The 19,300-nt window shown below is 37.3% G+C and overlaps 1 protein-coding gene across 10 annotated transcripts in view; it reads left to right on the top strand.

Moving 5' to 3' along the window:
* PPP6R3 (protein phosphatase 6 regulatory subunit 3) overlaps positions 1-19,300 on the top strand; it is a 69,995-nt gene that overhangs the window by 15,440 nt on the left and 35,255 nt on the right. For 2 of the 10 annotated variants that reach the window (XM_086749963.1, XM_086749955.1), the window contains exons 2-9: positions 10,808-11,040; positions 12,496-12,682; positions 13,596-13,733; positions 14,238-14,303; positions 14,811-14,923; positions 15,611-15,724; positions 16,348-16,477; positions 18,391-18,543. In XM_086749963.1, the coding sequence (XP_086606089.1) occupies positions 10,814-11,040; positions 12,496-12,682; positions 13,596-13,733; positions 14,238-14,303; positions 14,811-14,923; positions 15,611-15,724; positions 16,348-16,477; positions 18,391-18,543 (1,128 nt within the window). In that variant the 5' untranslated portion in view covers positions 10,808-10,813. Of the gene's footprint in view, positions 1-1,427; positions 1,598-8,574; positions 8,690-10,807; positions 11,041-12,495; positions 12,683-13,595; positions 13,734-14,237; positions 14,304-14,810; positions 14,924-15,610; positions 15,725-16,347; positions 16,478-18,390; positions 18,544-19,300 lie in introns of those variants that run through there. The other 8 variants (XM_086749956.1, XM_086749962.1, XM_086749954.1 and 5 more) reach the window with 8 other exon arrangements.

The following is a 19,300-nucleotide window of genomic DNA, read 5'->3' on the forward strand; positions in this document are numbered from 1 at the left end:
AGCCCTAACAAAGCTAAGAAAAAAAAAACCACTTTTACTGAGTGATTGTTTAACTAGAATGCAAGAGTTTCTCTTAGTTCAAGAGGAATCTATTTGTAGTATGTATATTTAGGTTTACAGAGCCTATCTATTAAATCATCTGCAAAGATCAAGAAACAGCTTTGAAAAGTTTCTTGTCTTTAACGTGGAAGGTGTGAAGTTTAATAATTTTTCTCTTTGACAGAATACTTGAAATACTTTTGAGGTGTGTGGTTTGTTTTTGTGGGTTTTTTGTTTGTTTGTGGTTTGTTTTTGTTTTTTTTTTTTTGTTTAGCTGAAGGTGTATTTGTGACAAACTCTGATAGCAGAGCTTTTCAGCCACATACTGGGTAGCTACCCTTCTTAGTTGCTAGTACTTCTGCTTTTTTTTTTTTTTTTTTTCTGTGAACGATGTTACACATGTTCCCCCCCAAAAAAACCAAAAGTCTTATCTTGCTTGAAACCTGTGTTTAAAAAGCAAAATCAAAAAGCCCTCTAACTAGTGGAAAGGCAAGGTGAGGTTTTTTATATTAAAAATTCAGGTACATCAGAAAGAAGCATCAACTGATAGCATGCTTTTTCTTGCCTATTTGATGTTGGCCAAAGCAGGGGCAGGTAAGCATCACTCTGGAGCCAGTTACGGATGTCTAATTAAGCTATCTAATGTTACTTTGCTTTATGTTGAAAGAATTAAATTATCAAAAGCAGAGGGTTTTTTTAATACTGAATTTTAGGTGATGCAATGCTATCCTAAATCAGCTGGTTACTTTCTAAGTCTGTATGTGGACTGTATTGTTTTTTTCTAAGTTAAACTGATTTCAAATTGAAACAGAATTGTTTATATAGGCTTATGTAAAAATAACTGGCATTCTTAATGCTTGTACATTTGTTTCTATGCAGGTTTGTGGATAGATCAGATGTTAATATAACAAGACAATAATTGTGAAGATAGAAAAGACTGATGCAAAAAAACTCTAGTAATGGGTATGTCAGATCTTCTAGATCTGAAGAAATTACTTCATATGCAATTGCTAATAGTTTATTAAAAAAAAAAAGAGAAAAAACCTCTGGGTTCATGTTAGATTCCGCAGTCAAGTGCAGATTATAAAGGCAGTTTTATTTCAGTGAGGCAATGAAGTTTCTTACTTTGTTTCCCAAAAGTAAAGGAGGATATTTCATTAAAGTTGGCTTAAAAACAAGTAAGTCTTTCAGATGACAAGCTGCTTTTGAATTTATTCTCAATGTACAGTGCACTGAACTGACACTTTTCTTCCTAGCAAGTTGTTTCCTCCTTCAGTTCATCTGTCTTATTCCCTGCAAAGCAATGCTTAGTATTCATGCAGTCGTTGAGGTATTGAACAGAACCTGTTAACAGTATTAAATTATAATTTTTTTTTTTGTCGTTGTAGGAAGAAATCTGCTTCATCTATTTAAAATCCTAATTCAGTCCTGCTAATCTGCTAATACTGTAGACTGAGAGATTTTTTGCTGTTGCCAGGATATCCTGTAATGGGCAAGGAGCCTGAAAGAATACAAATCATTCTGTTTTTTTAACTGTTAAAAAATTTATCTTTAACAGGTAAGAAACTATTAAATTTCACCTACAGCAGTAGATTTAGCTTCCGCATCTATAAAGCATTATCCTAAATTTTAAGTGGTTCCTGAATGCTTTAAGTTTTTCATGTCCACTAAAGGCTTATTTACCCAATTTCTGTAGGTTCACGTGTACCACCTTCTAAGCTGCTCTTCCTTCTGCAGTTCAGACTTCATAGCCATTCCTTCCCTTTCCTTGCAGGTTTTTTTTCTGCCTACTTTCTAGCTGGCTGTCTCTAACTTGTGTCTTTTAACCCGCCCTGCTGTTGCACTTTCTCTGCCTCGCTTTGGTCTTACAATGAGAATCAAGGGTCATCTAGACACACTGTGGTGGTTATTCTATTTGTTTTACAGGGAACATGTTTGAAAATGTTTTGGTTTTGTGCCAGGAAGTGTATCTGCTCAGCCTCTAATTCTTTGGAAGAGTTTCAAAGCAAATGTGTTAATGAACTGACATGTATTAGGTATGAATCATGTTTAGCACTATAGGTTATTATAATGAAGTATGGTAATACTGCCTTCTGCAATTGAAGTTTTGGTACTAAACTGCATGCTTCAGTGTAAAATTGTCTTCTGGGTAGCAATGCATTGTTCAGCTCTTTTATAATATCATGGAACCATCAGTTTTTCTCAGTACGTAGATATCTTCATTTCTATTTTGAAGATAACTGGGAAAAGTCAAAATAGTGACGAATGTAGCTGACTTAGTGACCAATGAATATTTTAAATATGTTTGGCTGTTAAAGTGGAGTTACTAGAAAATGATTCATCTTTTCTGCTTGGGCAGGGGAGATCATTTGTAATTACTGCAGGTAATTAAGATCTATATTTATTAACACTTATTAACCCATGGTTTGAGATAGTGTAGGAATTTACAAGGATACACTTGTTGCTTGGTATGAAATTGCTCTCGTAACTTCATTGTGGGCTGTATGTATCAGCTGATTTTTGTTATTTTGCTGGATGGTTAAAACCTCTTGAATTTTGAGGGATCGGTGTCTTTCAGTAAACATTAACTAGTTTGGACTCATTTATGTACTTCACATCAAAAGCAACTGATTATTGGGGCATTCGCTCATAAAGGGGAGGAGGGTGTATATGCACATGATGGATATATATTATCTATATTGTGTAAAAAAAAAAAAAATTTATAGTTCTTATCTAGATAGAAGTGGAGCTACTGTGCATAAATAAGGGAGGCTAGTTTGATAAATAAGGGTAAAAGTGACTTCACTTCTATCTCAGTACTTCACTCTTGCAACCATAGCAGGCTCCCTCTTCCCTTGTCTGATAGGGGAGTGAAAGTCCCTACTTAGTGGGTAATTTGCCTCCTCATTAGGAGGAGGCAGTGGCAGCTGTTAAAGAGGCTGTTATGAAGACTCCTGTGTCTTCATACAGTTTTGCGATGAGTTTCTCTCCCAGTCAAGAAAGGACTACCACATGGTGTTTTTTGCTTACATTTCACTCAAGATTATGTAGTTACCCTCTGGAAATATAATAGTTAGCTGAGGAAGGTATGTGCTGTAAATGCATATAATGGCTGGAAGGAATTATATCTGCAGTACAAGCTTAAATTGTATAGTAGTCAATGAACATGCAGAGGTGTTTCTCTTGTAATCTGAAACATTATTTGGTTACCCAGGAATTCTTGATGGTATGTGAAAGAAGGTGCAGTGTGGGACATCCACCATCTCTCTGGGCAGCGTGTTCCAATGTTCTGCCACCCTCAGCATGAAAAATGTTTCCCTTGTATCTAGTCTGAATCTACTCTTTTTTTAATTTAAAACCATTACCCTTTGTCCTGTCACAATAGGCCCTATTAAAAAGTCTATCCCTGTCTTTCTTATAAGCCCCCTTTAGGTATTGAAAGGCTGCACTAAAGTCTCCCTGGAGCCTTCTCTTCTGTAGGGTGAACAATCCTAAGTCTCTCAGCCTGTCCTCACAGGAGAGGTGCTCCAGCCCTCTGATCATCTTCGTGGCCCTCCTCTGGACTGTCTCCAACAGGTCCACGTCCTTCTTATATTGGGGGCTCCAGAGCTGGGCACAGTACTCCAGGTGGGGTCTCATGAGAGTGGAGCAGAAGGGGAAGAACCACCTCCCTCAACCTGCTGGCCACACTCCTTTTGATGCAGCCTGGGATACGGCTGGCTTTCTGGGCTGCAAGTGCACACTGCAGGCTTATGTTGAGCTTCTCATCCACCGTTACTCCCAAGTCGTTCTCCTCAGGTCTGCTCTCAATCACTTCGTCCCTCGGACTGTACTGATACTATGGGTTGCCCCGACCCATGTGCAGGACCTTGCACTTGGCCTTGTTGAACCTCACGAGGTCTACATGGTCCCACTTCTTGAGTTTGTCCGGGCCCCTCTAAATGGCATCCTGTCCCTCAGGCGTGTCAACTTCTCTACTCAGCTTGGAGTCAGTGCAAATCTGTTGAGGGTGTGCTAAATCAAACTGCCTGTGTCATTGATGAAAATATTTAACAGTACTGGTTCCAGTATGGATGCCTGAGGGACACTGCTCATCACTGATGTCCCTCTGGACATTGAGCTGTTGACCACTACTCTCTGGTTGCAACCGTCCAGCCAATTCCTTATGCACCAAACAATTCATCCATCAAATACTTATCTTTCCAATTTAGAGAGAAGGATGTTGTGAGGACTGTGTCAGAGACCTTACAGAAGTCCAGATAGATGACATCCGTAGCTCTTCTCTTGTCTGCTAATGTAGTCACTCCATCATGGGAGGCCACTAGGTTTGTCAGGCAAGACTTGCCCTTGGTGAAGCCATGCTTGGCTGTCTTGAATCATCTCCCTGTCCTCCATATACCTTAGCATAGTTTCTAGGAGGACTTTTTCCATGATCTTCCCAGGTGCAGAGGTGAGGCTGACAGGTGTCTTTCACTACATCAGGTTGCTCAAAGCCCCATCCAACCTGACCTTGAACTCTTCCAGGAATGGGCCACTCACAGCCTCTCTGGGCAGCCTGCTCCAGTGTCTCACCACCCTTATGACCGGAGACAGTTCCCTCAGCTTGCCATTGTGTGCTGTGTGGCCTGACCACTTGCCATCTTGAAGGCCCTGGGCTGGGCACGCACCTCATGCGTCACTGTCTTTTCTGGGGTGGGGAGACCATGAGGGGACAGAAGAGTCCAGATGCAGTTGGCAAAGTATAAAATAAGAGAGGAGGAAAGCATTTTACTGTTACTTTCTTGTTTTATTGTGACCTCCCACAGACCTGGCTCCTTGCAACTAGTGCAGCGCCGTGTGCCCAACAGTGACTGAGAGGGAGTGGAGCATCCAGACATTCCTCTGGCAGGAAAGGGAGGTGCAGCCAGCCTGCATGAGGTCTCCTAGCACTCCATAATTGATTGGTTTTGTTTCCCTTTTAGTGTCTTTTGTAGGTTACTATGTCCTTTTGGAAATGGGAGGATTAGGATTGTGCACAGTATTTGAAATATGAGTGCAGTATATATGGACTTGTTGAGGTAAAGCTGTTTGCAATTTAGTGTTCTATTTAATTCTTTTTAATTTCAAAGCATCTATTGGCTCCCTTCTCCACAGAGTTTCTTTGAAATTTCACTGGCTTATAATCATAACAATCTAATTGTTAGTGTAAGTAAGGGAGTATTTTTCAAAAATGAATTTGTACTAGGGCTCACATTTGTGGCCTGAGCAGGCTGTTCTGACACTGAAGAGGCTGCTGCATCTTACTTTGTATTCACATGAGTTTTTTTGTTCTATGTCAAATCGATTTTACATTTTAAGAAATGTAGAAACTACCATCAAAGCTCTCCTATATTATTGCTCTTATTGTTATTATTGGATCTAATGTAAAGTAATGTGGTTGAATGTAGGGACTTGGAACAGTAACTTAAATCTCTTCCAGGTAATAACACTCACAATGAACCTCACTGCTTTAACTGAAAATAAATTTATTTTCAAATAGATTATTGGGTAAGTATGGTCTCTATTGTGTTATTTGAAATATTTAAAAATAAAACTAAGGAGTAGTTAAAAGCAGGGCTTTTACGCTACTTAACATCCATACTGTTTTAATGGGATAGGAGATAAAGAATTCCTTATTTTTCCCCTGAACTCTCAATGCAAAAGAAGCGATATAAGTGTGTTGCTGCATATGAGAGAGTCTTTCTTGCATTCATCAAATGGGAAAAGTGGGGAATTACATTATGGCATAACTGTGTATTGCTATAAATTACCATTACTTTATGAAAAAGAACTGTTTTGGTCCAAATATTCAAGCTAGAACATGAGTGTCGTACTTTTTTGTATTACTTTGTTCAAATTGCCCTCGATTCCAGACTAAATGTGTAAGTGCTTGATTTTCCTATTTAATATATTTATATATTTAAGATATTTAATGCTTTGAGGAATTGTGCCCCAGCCTGCAAAGGACAGGCAGTTGTAGATAACAGGTTTACAAGAGGTGATGCTATGACTGAGTTAAATAGGCAGTTTAAAAAGTAGCCACCAGAGTGTCTTCTCTGTGAGTTTGAGGGACTGGTAGTTCTGTTCAGCTCTAAAATTTTTTTCAGACGTGCACTTGTTCTTAGCTTTTATTTGAACAGATGGTCCACTTCCAGTGTCAAAATAAGCACTTTATAAATGTGGTGTCTAATTATTGTCTATTGTTCAGAGAAGGGAAAAAAAAAAACCTGGAAACTACATGTGCCTAGGGACTAACCGATTGAGGTTATGTGAAACTGGCAGAGGGGCATGCTTAGCATTTAAAGAAATCACTTAGTGCATTTAAAGGTCTTTAAAATGTTGGTAAATTCTCTTTTAATGATAAAAACATAAGAATTTGTCTTCATCATTACTTTGTCCTTCACCAAACCTACCTACCTACTTAGTTTTTAGAAGGCAATGAATTTTGTGCGTTGGAAAGGCTTCTGTCACTAAGAAATGTAAGACCCTGAAAGCCTGTGGTGACACCAAGGACATCTGGTGGCTGCTCTCCTTGCATCCAACAACTAAGTTGTCTTTTGCTAGTTGCTACACTGGAGTTGTAAAAACCTGTTTTGCTGGAGTAGGCTACATAATTTAGGATATGTTTCAGTCATGGAAAAGCTTCGTGCAAAAGTAACCAGTATTTTTTTTAATCTGTGCCCTTGAAGCCTATAGTAACAAAATATGATGCTACATAAAGAAAATACAGTTACGTTCCGAGTTTAGCTTTTATAATACAATTCTTGTTTTTTCCCTCTATGTAGCATTTCTCAGACTTTCATGTATTACAGGGTCTTCAGCTTGACACTGATATGCTTTTAAAAAAAAAAAGCCCCCTCACACACACACAAAAATAACCAAAACAATTCTCTAGCTTGAAAAATGAAATTGTGTATTGCTGTAAAATCTGCAAAGTTCCTACCAGAAACTCTGTATATGTTTTTAACATCCATTTGTCAGATAAAGCAGTCGTCAGCTGGCTAGCTGAGGTCCTTTAAGTTTTTTTTTTTTTGTGCACTGGTCTATAGTTCCTCATATTTACTTGTAGTTACCAATACTCAACTGTTGGGTAGAAGCATGAGGTACCAAGTTGGAAGTAACTCCTTGCAAAGTATGTTTCTCATGTTTGTATTTACCTAAGTATGGTACTTAAATGAGCAGCTTACTTAATAGTTTTCTTATTTACTGAAGAGACTTCTGGATACTTTAAAATAACAAGTCTATTTTGTAAAAGGTTCAATATGTGAGACATTGTCCAAAACCAAACTATATCCTTGTCTGACTGGAATTCACGTCTTTGTCCTGTAGCTTGAAAACAGGAATGTCTGCATTCAGGAAAGGTGTTTGATAGCTGTGTTGAGTGGAAGTTATGGAGAAACATACTGATACAACTGTTACCAGCTTTTTGGGATGGAGATGTCAATTAAGTATTTGGCCTCTAGGAAAAAAAAGGCACAAACTAGCTTCTATTAAACAAAAGACAGTGTGGTTTTCTTCAGCTGTAGTAGGTGGAAGAGTTCAATTTTTCCTGGTCTGAAAGGATTGCTTCTAAGCTTTATTTCTTCCCTTTAGCAAACAATTCAGTTGAGAATTTGTTACCTGTATCTCAGAGCAGGTGACAGGGCAGACTTTCTTCATTTTGGTGAACTGCTTTTTTTCCTTTCAGATTTAAGTTAAATGTTTACTACGTGGAATGTTTTTTCAGCATTTATTCAGAGAAAAGTGTGTTAACAATATTAACTATGAAAACAAATCAACATTTTCCTGAATGCTTGGTATTCCTTGGGATCTTGAATTGTTATAACTTGTACATCAGCAGGTTGATGTAAGCTTTCAGAAGTACTGTTTACTTTAATTGGAAGTCTGTTGGTCTTGCTGGGAACTTTCAGAGATTATGGAAAGCTAATCCAATTTACAAAAAACAGTCAAATATCTGCAGCAGCTTTACCATCTTCAACACAATTTTTCTTTCTACATCTGAGAGTTTTTAGTATTATCCTGGATTATTTTGCTTGTAGTGTCTAATCTTGAGCATGTCTCCTATTTGCCAGTCTTTTGCACCTTGCATTGAATCCAAATGTTGTGATTTTTCTGCTCATATTGGCAGTGGAGTTGAGTGTTAGGAGTAACACAACTCAATTGACCTGTGGAGTTTATAATAAATTTGCACATAGTGAATTTTGAGGAGCACTCCCAATTTGTGGATGTAAGGCCTAATTCTGACTCTGTTAATGGGACTGAAATTTGAAAAAGCACAAAGATAATTCAAAATTTTAGGATTGGTAGGTTTGGGGAGGAAGGGTAGAACAGTAGGCTGTGGGAAGAACAGTAACTTTTTGTTTTTAGAACTTCCATTCAAAACTGTGGTAGGCTGATTCTACATTATCATCAGTGATAAATCCTAAGAAAATTATCTTCTCTTCAGGGTTCCTGGACTTCCTCTTTGGCACATTTTATGTTGTTTATTTTTCCTTATTTCAAAGGACCTGGGCTCCTGTTGAAAAGTGATGGAGTAATCTCTGGCCGGCACCTGACATGTTGAGGGAGCACCCCCTAAAAGAGCTTGCCTGGGAGACAGTTTGTGAAATAACGCAGTAACATGTTTGCAGTAGTATGCCTCTTTTTTTTGTTGTTGTTGCTATTCTCCATTGTTGAATTTCTCTTGAAATAAGTAACTGAGAAATACATTGAAGCTACTGAAATAAGCTTTAGTCACTGCAGAGGGATTTACATCTGGAATTAGCATTAATAGTGGTTACTTGCAAAGATGCTACTTTTGCTAATTGGAGCAAGGGGGGGATTTGATCTGCTTTCTGAAGACTTAAAGTCACGGGATTTTTTTTTTTTAATAATGCACTAGTTTCACTTGCTTACAGTAAGTCTGTGCATAGCCTGAATACCCACAAGTTAGTGTTTTTAATAACAACTTTGTGTAATTTGATTTAAGCTAATCTGTGAGATGAGGTGATTTGAACTGTGCTTGTAAGTTTACTAATACTTCTAGTAGAATTTTTTTTTTCTGTTTGTTTGGGTTTTTTTAACCACTTAATCCTTGCATGGGATCTCAGATAATTGTAAGTACTGATACTGCTGTTGAAATTATCTGTACTCTTTCCTGATTAATTTTGCTTGACTTCCATATCTTTAAACAGAAAGCTGTGTATTCTGAGGGCAGTTATATATGCTTACAACTTCTGACAAAAGGCTAAGCAAAGTAAGGTGGTATTAACTGGTCAGTGTGTAGTGGTTAAAGCAACAATGAAAACCCTAAAAGCAATTAAAACTTCTCCATAGTGAGTGTACCAGACTTCTCAATATTTAGGCCAAATACTGGAAGTCTTGCAAATGAAGAGAGTCATAAGGGATCCTTGGGCTTGTATCTGTTTTCTAAACTGCGCAGCTACTAAATTTGATACTTCACTGTTCTGTATAGCTGTAGTGTGTGTGCTGAATTCATTTTAACTTGGAAATAAATGCTTAAAGCTGTCTACCTCTTAGTTTGTGTAAGATTTGGATATTTCTATTTTAGTTTTTGAACATTTTTATAAGAATATATGACAAAAGCATAGTTTAATTATTGTCTTTAAGCTTGCTCCTGCATACAACCTGTAGCTTATGGAAGTCTTCTCGCTAACATCGTGCTGTTCACCTACATTCTCTGCGGTAACTACATATCCTTGCAGCTGCTAATGGCTCTAATGCACAGCAGTAATTAACGTATTGAATTAATCCTTTGCACTTGGAAGGCAGTTACTAAAGGAGCAAAAGGAATGTTTCTTTCCTTATTTAAATGAGTACTGCTCAAAACCATGCTGCTTCCAATTGTAAGGAAAGAAAAGTTTCACTTACTGTTCTGTAGTATCTGTAATATCTCTTTCAATCCACTTAAATTCTACATTCACTTAAGACCAGATTATACTGTGTCAGAGGTTAAATGTCATGTAAAAGCTCTGTTTTAGAGAGGGGGGAATGGAGCAAATGCTTATCTTAAGCTTAATGAGATGTGAAAGCAGGAGTTTATTTGATCTGTCATAGACTGAAGTATTTTTTTGTGATAGTACAGTTGTTTCAGTAGCAACTGCTTGCAATGTGTCTTAGAGCAACAGAATTAACATGGAGATGCCAAAGTGTTTTATAAGGAAAGGTTGTTGCTCATTGTATACGCTTCTGTTGTGGCCTTTTACAGTCTTTCAGTGGGGTTGCGGCCCTTTCACATGTATGTATAAGATATTTTATTGTCTTTTGTTCTTCCTCCTGTGTCAAGTTTGTGGAGGAAGGTACAGTGAGAGAGTATCTTCTCCAAGCTCTATTAACTATTGAACAAGTTGTTCTGAATCTGAGACTTGGTGCATAGATTTAAAAACAAAGGTTGGGTAGATTAAATTCAGTACATTGAAAATGGAAGTTACCCTTTTCTCTTTAATGCAGATTAGCATGTTCCTTTCATGTAAGTAAAACTCTGCCTAACTTTATCTTTGAATGCTAGAATATTGGCCATTGCTAAAGGTACAAAAATTACTACAGAGTATCCAGTCATCTTTAATCAAGCTTGATTTTGTAGCTTTTGATCATAAGCATCTAATGTGTCTCACTAGAGTTCTAGAAAGTTGCTGTACATGCGGGTGCCTTTGGGGTTAGAAGCTATGAAATACTGTTACGAAGTGTTACTACAAATGCTCCTTAAATAGATTTGTAAACTTAATGCTTTTTGTATATTATTCTTATCCAGACCAGCATGTTTTGGAAATTTGATCTCCATTCGTCATCCCACATAGATACACTTCTAGAGAGAGATGATGTAACACTGAAGGAATTGATGGATGAAGAGGATGTTCTGCAAGAGTGCAAGGCTCAGAATCGCAAACTTATAGAGTTTCTGCTGAAGTCAGAATGTTTGGAAGACTTAGTTTCATTTATTATTGAAGAACCACCTCAAGACATGGATGAAAAAATTCGATATAAGTAAGAGAATTTTTTGGGATGGGGGAGACATGGGAAAGTGGAAAAGAGGGGTAATTTACTCCAGTTAATTTGATAGTGTGGTTTGAATCCCTTCATGCTTGTGTGTAGTACAATAGTGGTGTACTTAGAGTAAGCTTATTTTCAAGGAGCTTTGTAGACCTTTTAAGTAAATCATTCTAATATTTGCATATTTTTCAAATGGAAGCCTCTTATCCATAAATGGTTCCAAAACCAATTGCTGTCTGAAGGAGGCAAAAAAAAAAAAAAATTGGAACTCACATGAAGAATGTTATAGCTGTGATTATTAAGAAAACAGCTGAAGGAAAACCCCTATTTGAGTAGTATAGTTAAGTGCTTAGCTTTGTTTTATTAATGATTGGTAAGATGTTTTGAAGATGCTTATTAGGAGGTCTGTAGCACTCCTTGGAAGAATGTACTTAACATCTCATTGCTGGTGTTTTCCTTTGCAGAGCTAGAACTGTAAGAGTTGGGTATGGCCATGACTTCAGCTAGTTTGCTGAGAAGATTCAAAGTCAATCTAGCAATTAGTATAAAAGCACTTCTGCCATTTTTGGCCTATTTTAGAGTTGTGTGTTCAGAAAGATGCTTTTTTCTTAAAACAGTATGTAAAAAAAAAAAAGTGAAATAAGCTACACTTAGTTGCAGCACTTCACCATTTCTGGTAAACTAAACCTCCTGTAAGTGTTTCTAGTAGAGTTTGAAATTAAAGCACTTTTCACTTAGAAACCTTAAGCTGCTGATGCTGTCAAAATCACCTTTAGTGTGTGTGGGTGATAGTACTGTGAAATGCAGGAAATTATTGGTCTTGATGGCCTCTTAGTTTAATTAGTGTTCTGAACTGTACTTCTGACTCTGTGTCATGAAACAGTACTAGCTAGTTTTGAAGACTTTGTCAGAATAGTTTACTGAGCTTCTACCTAATTTATATATATAAATAGCTTAAGGATTTTTATTTATTATTTTTGACCTTTTTAATGTAATCCCTGTTATATTAGAAAGGGCCAGCACTGCTCCCTCCCCAGTATTGGTCCAGTACTATCAGTGTGCTTAACTTCTTGGTAACTAACTTTATTTTCAAAAAAAGAAGTAGCTTCTGACATGAGAGCTCAGTACTTTAACAGGTGTATTTAACAATAGAACAGATGGATTTAGCACTAGATCTTGAAATAAAAGCTTGCCCTTTCCTTTCCCCACTTCCCTAGTGTTGTCCTATTGCTACTGAAGAACCAAGTAGTTAATTTCTTAAATGAAAGAACAGAGCTTGTAGGCTGAATGTGCAATTATGTTACCTTGCAGTAGTTTGCTACTTTAGTTAGCGCAGACCAACCCTGCTTGAAAACTTGGTCAGAAGTCTTACCAGGTTCTGAATTGAGAGCTGAAAATATGAAAACGTTGACATATAAGTGATGGATAATTTATTTTCCTTTTCTCCAGATATCCAAATATATCATGTGAGCTGCTTACATCAGATGTCTCACAAATCAATGATAGGCTGGGAGAAGAAGAATCCTTACTTATGAAACTGTACAGCTTCCTCTTAAATGAATCTCCTCTAAACCCTTTACTGGCCAGTTTCTTCAGCAAGGTGCTAAGTATTCTTATAAGCAGAAAACCAGAACAGGTAAATATTTTAAAACTCTCCAGTTTAACAAGTGCTCTAACAAAGTTGTTGTACTCAGCAATGCAATGCTGCTTTAAAACTACACACTTGAGGGACAGCAGCGGAGTCAAAAAAAAAAAAAAAGAGGGTTCAGCTTCCGTACTGGCTGAAGACGCTAACTTTTTTTTTTTATGGTATGCACAGGATTAAAAAATACCTGGATGAGTAAGATGTTTGATTCAGATTTGCCTGACCTATTTGTGTAGTCAGTGTTGTGAGTGCTTACCTTTTGGCTTAGATCAGCTCAATATTTTAAATGGTGATATTTGCATTAATTTCTGTTAGAGGTGAAGGTAAGTGAATTGAATCAGTGGGAGAGGATCTGATTTGGTGGGAAGAATTGTTACAGAACAAGGCAAGAGACATTTGGAGTACTTGTTCAGAAATACTGTTGTCCTCTGTGTTCATGTGGATCAATACTGCAAACAGCTGCAATGACTGGCTCTCGTACCTGAGCAAATTAAGTTTGTGACTGTTCGTTCTGTATCTTTAGTTTGGCAAGCTCTGTATTTGTTTGTATTGTGTTACAGTTCTGCTGTGTTGAGCTTTGCTCACTAAGCAGAGGTGGGAGTAATTCATACCAAAAAGGAAAGCTGACTGCATTGGATTATAAGTAGTTTATGGTCAGCAAGTTGGGCTTGAGAGGAGACCCAAGACACACTGCACATAGTGTGGATCTGTCCTATACCACTTTTGCTGCTCTGTGGGTGTATTATTTTGTCTTGCCCTGCACTGCAAGCTTTAAGTGTCAAAAGTGCTTAAGAAGTTCTCATTTACTTTCTCCATTTTGTAGGAGAAACTAAAAATAGTCAGTGTAATTTACCGTGTAAAATACAGATAAGAAAATGTAAGCTTACTTCTTTTTAATTTCTAGATTGTGGATTTTTTAAAGAGGAAACATGATTTTGTAGACCTCATTATTAAACACATAGGGACCTCTGCTATCATGGACTTGTTGCTCAGGCTACTGACTTGCATAGAACCTCCACAGCCCCGGCAAGAAGTGTTAAATGTAAGTGAAATGTCTCAAAGGATTTTTATCTGATGTTTGAACTGTAAGATGACTTATCTTCTCTGATTTTACTATGTTTATTTCCTAAATGTGCTGAAGCTAGGTATGTGGAGTTTTTTTGCTTGGAGCTGCCAGTACTTTTCCGGTGGATCTGCAGCACTGGCAGGGACTACTTAGAACCTGAGTGGCTGGTCTCTTCCCCTGGTCTTTAGTCTCTAACTCACAACTGCCAGATGCAGTTTAAAAAAAAATGTTTTGGACCTTACTGAAGACTTTTTTTGGCATCAGAAAGTTTATTTTAAAATTATTCCTAAGGCTTTCTTTTTTTACAGCTGCTCAGAAACACTGATTTTTCCCTTTTTCCTTTTTTTTTCTGAAGTATTGTTAGTCCTTAATTAGAAATATTGACAGTATGACTCATGGCAAACAACTTGTTTTAATTTTGTTAATTTTAATTCATTCACTTGGATAGCATTCTTACTAGTACCCAAAACACTTTTACAGTGGCTAAATGAGGAGAGAATTATCCAGCGACTTGTGGAAATTGTACATCCGTCTCAAGATGAAGATGTAAGTGTTGGTCTGACATTCTTCTGAGTCTATACATTCAGCATGTTGCTGTGCAATGTAGTGTTAGAACTTTTAGTTGTGCTGCTTTCTACTTGCTTTTTTCAGTATGCTGATTTCGGGATTTAAATCTCATTTGAGAGAGGATGTGTGGCTTTTTCTCCCCCTCCACCTCCCTTTCCCCCATCAACCCTGCCCTAAAAATCCAAGTCAAAGCTTTATGCATACTCAGTGTTGTTTGAAGGTGTTTTGCCACCTTAGTGCTGGAAATGGATTCTTACCTCATGCCTCAAGTTTTATTTTGTCTTGTTAAGGTTTAGTTATGGCATAAAGCTGTTGCCTGAAAGTTTTTTTGGTTGGTTTTTTTTTTGGGGGTTTTTTTTTGGGTGGTTTTTTGGGGGGGTAGGAGAGACTTGTCAAAGTTGAAACTTTTTTTTTTTTTTTAAGTGAAGAATTACAGTCCAGCATGTTATTACTCTTATAGTGAAAAGCTATGTTTTCCTGTTCCAGAGGCATTCAAATGCATCACAGTCACTCTGTGAAATTATTCGTTTAAGCAGAGACCAGATGTTACAAGTACAGAACAGTTCAGAACCAGATCCACTGCTTGCAAGTCTAGAGAAGTAAGTTGATTTACTGAATTTCTCATTTTTGTTTTCAGTTCATAAAAATCTTGGGGTTTAACTTTTGACCTTGAAATCCTTTAGAAGTGGCAATCTCTGCTTTTTAGGTGAATTTTCTTGGCTACCCATCATCTGTCTGTGTAACTTAAAATAACTCAGCAAGAACCCATGTGGAGACCTTCCTTGGGGTGAAGAGGGGGTGGGTTGTCTCATTAACCTTAGCAGTGCAGGATATATTTTAGTGGGATCAGACTTGTGGAGATCAGCTTGATACTGTGCAGAGTACAAATAGGAGACTTTGATCTATTATTTGTTTTACGGTAATTTAAGTGTTGCTTCTGCCAGAGAAGATTCTCCTGTATACCCTTCTTCCTTTTGCTGGTTATAGATCTATGTTTGTGTGGCTGTTACGGCAGGCTGAATCAGGTTTTTGATCTCACTGGAAACTGCCTTTTTGAAGTGTTGGTTGTCAGATCAAAAAATTAGATCAATGGAAGGCACAGGAAAATGATTGGGGACAATGAGGATGGGAGTGATTGTCCTAGTGGTACCTGCTAGCTTGAAATAGCTACTAGTGTTATTTTTATTGTCCCCTTATTACTTTCACATGGACAAATGGTAGCTACCTATGTTAACAGATGTATCCTGAAGTACTGTTATATCTGATGCTAATGCTTTTCTTTTCAGACAAGAAATCATAGAGCAACTGCTGTCTAATATTTTTCATAAAGAAAAAAATGAATCTGCAATAGTCAGTGCAATCCAAATACTATTGACCTTACTTGAGACAAGACGACAGACGTAAGTATGCTTAAATTATGCCTGTGTAATTTAAGTAAATGACTCTTCAGCAATAACAAGTGTCTTCCCTGTATTTGTGACTGAACCATTTTTGTGGTCTGTTGCAGCTGAAGAAGTAAAAGAGCAAACAAAGTGATTGTGGCTGGCATTACTGTGCTTTAACCAAATGACTCGTCTTTCTGCTGGTTTTTTGTGTGTGTGTGTTTTTTGTGTTTTTGGTTTTTTTTTTTTTTTTACTAGAGTAAATATGTGCAGTGAGTGGGTATTGATTTTTTTTAGAAAGTTATTTGGAATTTTATTACAGTTTCACTTTGAGAAACCACTGAACAGATATCTGTGGTAGATTCAACTTGTTTATGTCATTCAGGATAGATGAGTGAAGCTCTTTATCTGCCTCAAAAGAGGAAACAGAACAGCTGGAATGTTTGATCTCAAAGCCATGTTGGAGACTTTGATTTTTTATTTTTTTTTAATCTTGTTTAACAATTACTTCACACTTAACTTATATTCCTAACCTTATGTTTTTACTTGCCTCTTCATTCTTTTCACATGCCTTCAGAACAATGACACTCTCAAAATTATACTTTCATATTGATTACAGATTTTGCTTGTGTATATTTTAGATTTGAAGGGCATATAGAGATCTGTCCTCCAGGCATGAACAATTCAACTTACCCTGTCAACAAAAGTGTTTTAGAAGCCATAAAAGCACGACTTTCATCCTTCCATGAGCTCCTACTTGAGCCTCCAAAAGTAAGTGAAACCTTGTGTTACCAAATTAATTGAAACAAGACAGTCACTGTGTGACTGTATTTTAGGCAGGTTATAATAACAAACAAAACCCAGTTTGACAACTTTCAGGCAAGTGCCCAGGCTTCTTCCCAGCCTGTCATGAGCTTTGCTGTTCATTATTTTGTCCCTGAGCCAATGTGTTATGCTAATTGATATGCTTTTCCAGCTTAAAGTTTGTTTAATTGGCAGAATAGCTTTGAAGCAACTACTTATTTCTGAAAGTAGTGAAAAGAGATTTGCTGTGTTTTCCCAAAGTGGGTCCTGTTTACTGCTTGGAAATCCTATCTGGATAGGAAACATGGACTGTGGATGCTTTGATTGTTTGGAACTTTGGCACGGCCCACACGAGGCCTGCACAATTCCTCTAGACTTGCTCAGAACTCAAGTAGACCAGCTCTGTGGCCTGAACACTACATTCTAATCGTGTTAAATTCTTTGGCCTTTTTAACTGATTTAAGCAACTTACCTATGTCATGCTGTTGCAAAGATAAATGCAAGATGCAACAGCATCTGTTTATATTTTTTCCACTCAAATTTTCACTAGCAGAATTTCAGTTGGAGCACTGCACCCTGAACTGGGTGTCACAGTCTATCAGAGACCTGTGGGCCAAAGTGAAAATAAAGACCAGAGGTGTATAAAATACTGGGAAGGGGCAGAGGAGGTGTCAGGCTAGGGTTAAAGTTTCTTTTAGCCTGAAGAAGATGAGACCTCAAGATTTCCAAATGCAGAAGTGGCAACAAAATGCAGAGAAATGCTCTTGTTTCTAATGCAACAACATGGCAAGATATAGGTCTATATTACAGTAAAAGCAAGGCCACTAAAGATACTTGAGTGTTTTCTGATGGTTGGACATGCTAAGGATTTGAATAAGTCATCCAGTGAAGTTATTGAATCTGTTGCTCATTTTGAGTACTGGTGAAATGAGCATCCTTAGATTTTTGTCTTATGTAAGAAATGGACTAAATGAACTAGCAGGATGTCAGTCATCTTTTTTCTAGTGCAAGGATGGCACTGGTCAGGCAAAAATGACATCCGGTGTTACAGGAGGCAGTAGTTGTCTCCCTGTCAAAATGTGTTTGTGCCTTAAAATAGGAAAACACTTTCATTATGAATTCCACTGCTTATTGCATATTGCTACTAGATTTTTAGGTTTTGTGTTAGGTAATACCAGATTTTTCTCACTGGCTGACACTTAGTTATGTGACAGCAGTTCTGGTTTGTTAACCAGTTAAATTTCAATGCAAGAACTATGTAGCTTATGATTGTAATACAAAGACCCATTAGTGCATGGAAAGAGATTCTTGCTGTGTTGGAAGTAACTCCTTCAGAGTCTACAGGTGGAGCTTGTTTTGTGTATAACATTAGAATAAGACACTGGAGAAACTTGTTGCTTAATGAAATTATTTTCAAGTATATGAAGTTAGGGCTGTTGAGGCCATATTATAAGAGACTTATAATCTAGAGACTGTCCACCTAGCTGGTTTGTGGATATTGTAGCAATTTAGGCTATAGCTGTACGTGGATTAATCAGTGAGAAGCATTTCCTAGGACGTATCTCCTAATTCCTTTCAAGGTTGGGTAGAATGCATCTACTTTGAGATCCTGTCTGTAGTTAACAATTTTTACAATGTCACTAGTTTCATCTGGCTTTTTTAGTGCTTCCTATCTATGGAATTAAAATAAACTAGTGTTCAGGACTAAAAACTGCTTTTTTGCAGGGCGAAGATAGGACTGTTGCTCAAGGACTGATTGTGTATGTTTTTAAGCACTACTTTATCATTGCACATAGTAATGACGATGAGCTGGTTTTTTGTTGGTTTTTTTTTTTAAAGTATTTTAATGGGGTTTGTGTATGTACATTTTGCTTTCTTAGAAAAGTGTCATGAAGACAACCTGGGGTGTATTGGATCCACCTGTGGGAAACACACGTTTGAATGTGATTAGATTAATATCTAGCCTTTTACAGACAAATACAAGCAGTGTGAATCAGGAGCTTATAGAGCTTAACAGCATAGGAGTAATACTGGTAAGAACTTTATGCTGCCTTCTTTATTTTTATGGATTGCTATTAAGATCTTGTCTGCTGCTTTTTCTGTTACTGCGTGTAATTTATAGTGTATTTTCCAGCCTCACTTTTCAGCCTGTTTGTGTTGTGGCTTCTGTGCACTGTTTAGGAACTCTTAATACTGGATTTTACTGTTAAATTAATTTGCCTGGAGTCAGCCTTTTCCTCTGATTACTTGAATGATTTTTATTCTCTGCACCTTCATAGATACATGAAGTGGTTTTCTTAACAAGCTTATTTTTTCGTCTGTATGTTCTCAAGTTTTCAGCCATGTTTAAGGCTACCCTGCTGTTTTCATTCTTTTCCTAGCTTGTTCCCTCAAAGCCCCTTTTCCTCTCTTAATAATAAGTTATATCTCAGCACTGTCCTATAAAGGGACAGTTATTCTTGGTTGGTTGTACATATTTAAATGTCTGAAAGCAAGATGTTGCACAACAAACTGTGGGTTAACTTGCTACTTTTTGTTAAGGCAAAATGTGTTCTTTGAGTACTTCCATACTTCAGCTATAGCAGGACATGTTCTTTGTGTTTAGGTTGACCAAAAAAACTCATAAAGCTTTGAAAACACTTTCCTCTTAAACATAGGAAAGAATGTGGAGAACCAGCAACATAACTAAATGAAAAGTTTATTGTATCTCAGCCTTAGTATTTGTCTGTGTCTTAGGTAAAGTGTTTAGTAATCTTAAAGTGTATCTAGGTTATCTGAGCTAGTCTTCTG

This window comes from Chlamydotis macqueenii, chromosome 5 (genome assembly GCF_036417535.1).
Source record: "Chlamydotis macqueenii isolate bChlMac1 chromosome 5, bChlMac1.mat, whole genome shotgun sequence".
In the NCBI taxonomy this organism is placed as follows: Eukaryota; Metazoa; Chordata; class Aves; order Otidiformes; family Otididae; genus Chlamydotis; species Chlamydotis macqueenii.